Genomic DNA, 6899 nt, shown 5'->3' on the forward strand with positions numbered 1-6899 from the left:
GCGAAATAAATACTGTGATATTTCTGAGAATGTTTCCCCGGCTTTCAGAACTGGAGGACATAACAATGAATGCAAAAGTTTGGATCATGACGGCACAGATGGAATTTACATCCGTTTCCTTTCAAAGAGATTGGGAAATAGACATTATACATGGTGCTCTATCCATTGCAGTTCATTCAAAGGAGATTGTGGGATTCCAGAAATTTATTCAGGGGAGAAATCCTACCTCAGAGAAAGAAGATGCTTTTCTTAGGGTCTTTTGGGAAACAGCTTTTGACTGTTCTCTCCCTAAAACTGATACAGAAAGAGACGATAGAGACACCTGCAGTGGGGAAGAACAGCTGGAGACACTTCCTGCATCTGTCTTTGAAATGAGCCTGACTGGCCACAGCTACAGTGTGTACAATGCAGTCTTTGCTGTAGCACATGCATTGCAGGCCATGCATCCATCTAGATACAAAGGAAGAGTGACAGTGGATGACGGAGTAAAACTTCAGAATCAAGAGTTATGGAAGGTAATGTCCTGAATACACTAAGAACAAAGGAAGGATCCTGCTGGCTCAATCCAAGGCCTTCCTATAGCAGACAACCAGACAGCTTGGGGAAGCCTTCAAACAGGACATTCTGGCAAGAGTCTTCTCCCACAGTTCTTCCCCATGATGCATTTCTTTCTGGAGAATGTCGATATCTGAATTGAATGTTAGCAATAGCTTTCCTGTTACCCCCATGAATTTGCGCATGCTTTGCAACCCATGCACTCATTCATGTTCAAACACGGAACTATGGTGCTAGGAAGAGGTTAGCAGTTTCTAAATCAAGAGCCATGGCAGGTAAATGCCCAGATCCACCAGCCCCAGAGAGAGGCCACAAAGGGCTGGGGCTCAAATGACTTCCCTCATAAAAAGAAAAACTTAAATTGCTTTCACTTTAAAAACCATTTTAGACCCCATCCCTAAGAAGCATCATGCTGGGCCTTCTAGGGGTTACCCTATATTTGTCTTATTTGGAACGAGGTCCTTGGAGTCTTGTTGGCATTTTCTAATGTTTGCATTTATTTACAATCCCGCAAACAAACTTGTGTTGCCCCTGCCTCTTGGACCTCTTTCTTCTTGGAGTCAGCTCTACAGCTGCAAATAAAACATTGTAAGTGTGTTTTAAGTGCAATATGCAATGTGACACTAGATGGCCATGGTGAGCCTTAGGAAAATTCAATGTATTTTTTTAAAAAAACGCTTAAAAAAAAAGCATTTTCAGAACAGTTTTTAATATGTGTGTCAATTCCACCATTGTGTTTATCTGACTTATTGATGGCAATAGATTGGTTGCAAAAGTTATGAGGGCATAGGAAATTTGCAACACTGTGAGAAGTATGCACATTGCAGGTATAGGATGGTATATAAATAAAATAAATAAATAAATAGAATAAAATAATGGGGCACCAAAAGTAGCTTGTGGAAAATGAAAACCTTTTAGTCTATTTGAAGCATCTTATATATCCATATTATTTGCCTTTTGTTGTTTCAATTTAGCTTCAGCGCTACCTTAGGAGGGTCTCATTTAACAACAGTGCTGGAGAAAAGGTTTCCTTTAATCATAACGGCGATATCACTGCTGGATTTGATATTATTAATTGGGTGACATTTCCAAACCGCTCCTTTCTTCGAGCCAAAGTTGGAAAGATAGATCCCTTAGCTCCTGAAGACAAAATCCTGAGCATTTCTGTTGAAGACATTGTATGGCCAACTGCATTTAAACAGGTAGTGTTATTACCTGTACATTGTTATTAGATCATTTATGCTTCTGTATAGTGTTATTTTTATTAATGTTTAATTGTTTTTATGACCTCCCCCAAGCCGGTTTTTAGCTGTTCGCATTTCATCTGTAAGCAGCTCTTAGTCCATGTCAGGGGGAAAGGCAGGGTATAAATAAATAAATATATAAGAATAATGATAAAATAATAATTGTCCATCCATCGTTTTGGTAGCACAATCTTTTTGATAGGAGAACTGGAGAAATATAACTTGTGATGCATGGAACTTGAGCATCCAGACAATGGGTTGAGTGTCACCCAATCAGGAGAGACAGTAGGGAATTTGAAGTTAGAACTTGACAGTTAAATGGTCAAATAGGGCCTGTCTGACATTAGTGGAGCTAGGATTGCTTTAGGGCTTGGAAAGTACCTAGAAAGGGCTTGGATAGAGCCTGGTTAGATCCTAGATAGGTTAAAACTGTCAGATAGTAGGTCTGAATTAGGAGTTAGCTAGACATGGCAATCCAGTTTGTTTTCCCTGAGGGGAAAATGAAGATCCTAGATGGGGCTGGAAGTGTTTTACTCGAAGTGTAAGACCAATGGCCATTCTAGAAGAAATCAGTCTATTCTGAGGCATGTTTAAAGTTAGAACTGTAAGAACCTTTCAGCTATCTCTGTATGGTGTGCTTATTTCATACAAAGTATTGTGCCTTGTCAGAGTAGATATTAAGCTACAGCCCTCATCAAATGAACATAAATAAAATTCTAATTTTGATCCCAAAAGTGCCTCATCCTTACTTTGACCCACTGGGCAGGGGATAAGTGGCCACAGGTTCTCCTTTCACATAAGTGCAATACTTTACTGCTGGTTATAAAGAATTACCTTGCTCCTATCTTTATTGCAGGAGATTGTCATACAACTCCCTTCTCCTCCCCAAAATTTGAATGCATAATAATAATAGTAATAATAATAATAATTTATTATTTATACCCCACCCATCTGGCTGGGTTTCCCACTCTGGGCGGCTACCAGCAAAATATTGGAATACCATAATTCATCAAATATTAAAAGCTGCCTTCAGATGTCTTCTAAAAGTCAGATATTTGTTTATTTCTTTGACATCTGGTGGGAGGGCGTTCCACAGGGCGGGTGCCACTACTGAGAAGGCCCTTTGCTTGGTTTCCTGTTACTTCGCTTCTCGCAGTGAGGGAACCGCCAGAAGGCCCTTGGAACTGGAGCTCAGTGTTTAAACACCCACTAATTTCATTTATGCACAGGTACAGCCGCTTTCTGTGTGCAATGACGTTTGCCATCCAGGTTACAGCAAGAGCAAGAAGGAAGAAAAACCTTTCTGCTGCTATGATTGTCTTCCATGTCCAGAAGGGAGGATTTCTAAATTTAGAGGTAAATACATTTTATTCATAGCATTTTCCTCAGGTTATAAACTGCTATCAATCACTTGTTCAACACAGATTATAGACAAGAATTTACTTCATATTTAAATGTTCCAAATTTAGTGCGGGTGGTGATACTCACAGCATTTCTTTGTTGTTTAGCATAGTGTTCAGCTTCTCAGAAGAAAAGGAAAGGAAAGGAAATTTAGAAATAAACAGGATTTGAGCATACCAGGACAGAAAGAATATGTAGTTCACAATAACTCTTGCTTTGTGATGTTCCAGGAATTAAAATACCATCAGTGAGGGGATCTGCTATGCGCATAGTCATGCAAAAGTAACTGAGATTGTGTACACTGGTTTTGAGCTAGGTGTCACCATACCTACCCAGAAATAGCACAGAAAAATTCACTCAGCTGTATTGAATTCAGTAATGTACTGTACGTAGAAGTACATCCATGTGTAAAACAAAATCTGTTTCCTTTTTTAGATGCAGAATACTGCACTCAATGTCCAGAAGATCATTATGCAAACAAAGAACAAGATTTGTGTGTTCCAAAGAAGATCAGCTTCTTGTCATACAAAGAGCCATTGGGGGTAATCTTAGCTAATTTCTCTCTTTCCTTTTGTTTTATCACAGCTTTGGTGCATGGGATATTCATTAAGCACAAGGACACTCCCATAGTCAAAGCCAACAACCGGAACATCACCTACACTCTCCTCATCTCCCTCTTGCTCTCCTTTGTTTCTGCTTTCTTGTTTATTGGCCAGCCTCATAAAGTTATGTGTCTCTTTCAACAAGCTGCTTTTATCATGATATTCTCTGTGGCAGTTTCTTGTATTTTGGCCAAAACGACAACAGTCATTTTAGCTTTCATGGCCACCAAGCCAGGGTCCAGTATGAGGAGACGGATGGGAAAAAGACTGGATATTTCTGTTGTGGTTTCCTGCTCCCTAGTTCAAGCTATTCTTTGTACTCTATGGCTGGCAATCTCTCCCCCTTTCCCTGATTTAGATGCACATACAATGGCTGAAGAGATTGTTCTGGAATGTAATGAAGGGTCGGCCATCATGTTTTACTCTGTCCTGGGCTATATGGGCTTCCTGGCCAGTATCAGCTTCACTGTGGCCTTCTTAGCCAGAAAGTTGCCTGACAGTTTCAACGAAGCCAAGTTCATCACCTTCAGCATGGTGGTGTTTTGCAGTGTGTGGCTGGCATTTGTCCCAACCTACCTGAGCACAAAAGGGAAATACATGGTGGCTGTGGAGATCTTCTCCATCTTGGCCTCTGGCGCTGGGTTACTGGGCTGCATCTTTGCCCCTAAATGCTATATCATTTTGATTAAGCCTGAGTTGAACAACAGGGGGCAGCTAATGAGAGGAAAGAACAAATCACAAATTGGAAAGTCCCAATCTAGTTGAAGCTGGAGTGAATGAGTGCCAACAAACTCAAGCTCATTCCAGATGAGACTGAGGGACTTTTGGTGGGCAGTTCCCTAGACTGTATGGATGGGAGGTTGCCTGCTCTTGATGAGGTTACGCACCCTCTGAAGGAGTAGGTAAATAGGTGGGGGATACTTCTTTATCCTTTGCTCTTGCTTGAGGCACAGGTGGCCTCCGTGGCATGGAGTGCCTTTTATCAGCTTCAGCTGGTGGCCCAGCGCTGCCACTTTCTGAACAGGGGAAACCTAACTTGTGTTGTCTAAGCTGTGGTAACTTCTAGGTTAGATTACAGCAACATGTTATACTTGGAGTTGTTTCTGAAGATCCTTTGGAAATTTCAGCTGGTGCAGAATTTGGAGGCCAGATTGCTCATTTTTTATAATGTTTTATGGATTTTTTGTTATTTGCATTCCATTTGTTATTTGCATTATGTTGCATTATGTTGCATTCTGCATTTTTGTTTCTTATTAAATGTGGCTTATAAATTTGTAAACAAATATAATAAAAAGACCACTAAGAACCTTTGTTTATTCAGCTACCTGAATAAAGCAACATTCTTTTATTCATACATAGAGGCATACATAAGATTTGCATTGAAACTGTATAAAGTGCCGATGTGCAAAGTGTTCCTTCTCTCCTGGGCCAGTTGTTGTTCAATGTCTCTATAAGCAACTTGGACAAAGGAATTGAGAGGATGCTCATCAAATCTGCAGGTGACACCAAACTGGGAGTGGTAGCTAATGCTGCAGAAGACAGAATCAGGATTCAAAATGATCTTAACAGGTGGGAGAACTGAGTGCAAGCTAGCTAACAACATGAATTTCAGTAGGGAGAAATATAAGGTTCTGCACTTAGCCAAGGAGAACCAGATGCACAAAGTCTAGTGTCCTGATCGAGGGAAGTCATAGTACTACTCTATTCAGCCTTGGTCAGACCACACCTGTTATATTGTGTCCACTTCTGGGCACCCCAGTTTAAGAAGAATATTGACAAGCTGCAATGTGTGCAGAAGAGGGCGACCAAGAGGATCATGGGTTTGGAAACCAAGCCATATGAGGAGCGGTTGAGGGAGTTGAATATATTTAGCCTGGAAAAAGAGGAGACTGAGAGGAGATCATAGTAGCCAACTCCTAGGGCCAAGGGGTCTTTGGCCTCCCAATTAAATATTTGAGGGGGCTGGGCCCCCAAAAATCGATGGGCATTGCCATTCAAATGGTGTCCATGCACCCCATCATGGGATTGACTGTGCAGAGCAGGGCTTATTCTCCCTCCTATATTTTATTCAAGTTGGCACCTCTGGAGGAGATGTGATATCTAAAGGGGTGTCACATGGAAGATAGAAAAAACTTGCTTTTTCCTGCTCTTGAAGTTAGGGCCTGAACCAATGGCTTCAAGTTACAAGGAAGAAGATTCCTTCAGACTCCTTCAGGAGATTGTGGACTCCCCTTCATGCAGAAATGAGTTTAGATTCTAGGAGAGGATATATTGTTTATAATAATAATCATTTATTAATTGTAACCAGCCCATCTTGACTGGGTTGCACTGACCACACTGGGCAGCTTCCAATAGAATATTTTAAAAAACAGTGAAACATCAAACATTAAAAACATCCTGAAACAGGGTGCCTTCACGTGTTTACAGAAAATTGTATAATTGTTGATCTCTTTGACGTCTGATGGGAAGGCATTCCAGAGGGCGGGTGCCACTATCGAGAAGGCTCTCAGAACTGGACCTCAGTGTCTGAGCTGAATGATGGGGGTGGAGACGCTCCTTCAGGTATACAGGGTTTTAAAGGTCAACACCAACACTTTGCATTGTGTTTGGAAATGCATTGGGAGCCAATGAAGATCTGTCACTGGCAGTCTGGTTTGGAGGCACACTGCAGTGGCTCCTGAGAGCTGCATCCCTTAATATGCATCTTCTCATTTCCACAATGGACTTAAACTTACTTTCTGCAACTGAATTTTCATGTGAGAAGACACTCCAGAATCAATTAACCATTTGTATGACTTTGTGCCATAATTGTTAACAGATAACTTCTTTTCTTGCAAAAGAAAATACTTTTCTTTGTATCCTTTATTTTGGTTTGGTTGCCTAAATTCAGGGGAATTCCCCAATTTTGAGGCTTTGCAAAGTGTGGCTACATGTCCTTCTTTGTTGCAACGGAAGTAAACAACTTCTCTAGGTGTAGCCTTGATTCCCATTTGGGAGTAGAACAAGTAGTTTGATTCATTGCCTTTGGCATTTCTGGCTGGCGACATTGTTTGTTTTAAGCATGTACTCTCCTACTGAGGTAGACCCCTCCCACTAA

At 41.0% G+C, this 6899-nt stretch overlaps 1 protein-coding gene across 2 annotated transcripts; it reads left to right on the plus strand.

The window, feature by feature from the left end:
- Positions 1–2148: 2148 nt before the first annotated feature.
- Positions 2149–4944, plus strand: LOC310691410 (vomeronasal type-2 receptor 26-like). 2 transcript variants are annotated; one of them, XM_083471185.1, is made up of 3 exons: positions 2149–2403; positions 3029–3155; positions 3636–4944. In XM_083471185.1, the coding sequence occupies exons 1-3, from the start codon at positions 2386–2388 to the stop codon at positions 4565–4567; spliced, it is 1077 nt and encodes a 358-aa protein (XP_083327311.1). In that variant the 5' UTR covers positions 2149–2385; the 3' UTR covers positions 4568–4944. The 2 variants fall into 2 exon arrangements, with proteins under 2 accessions (XP_083327311.1, XP_083327312.1); XM_083471186.1 differs by having other exon boundaries at positions 3786–4944.
- Positions 4945–6899: the final 1955 nt, after the last annotated feature.

This window comes from Podarcis liolepis (assembly GCF_965112155.1).
Source record: "Podarcis liolepis genome assembly, chromosome: 13".
Classification (NCBI taxonomy): Eukaryota; Metazoa; Chordata; class Lepidosauria; order Squamata; family Lacertidae; genus Podarcis; species Podarcis liolepis.

Coding starts and splice junctions, on each gene's coding strand:
- LOC310691410 (XM_083471185.1), top strand. Junction 3,156..3,635: donor GAGGATTTCTAAATTTAGAG/GTAAATACATTT, acceptor TTCCTTTTTTAG/ATGCAGAATACTGCACTCAA.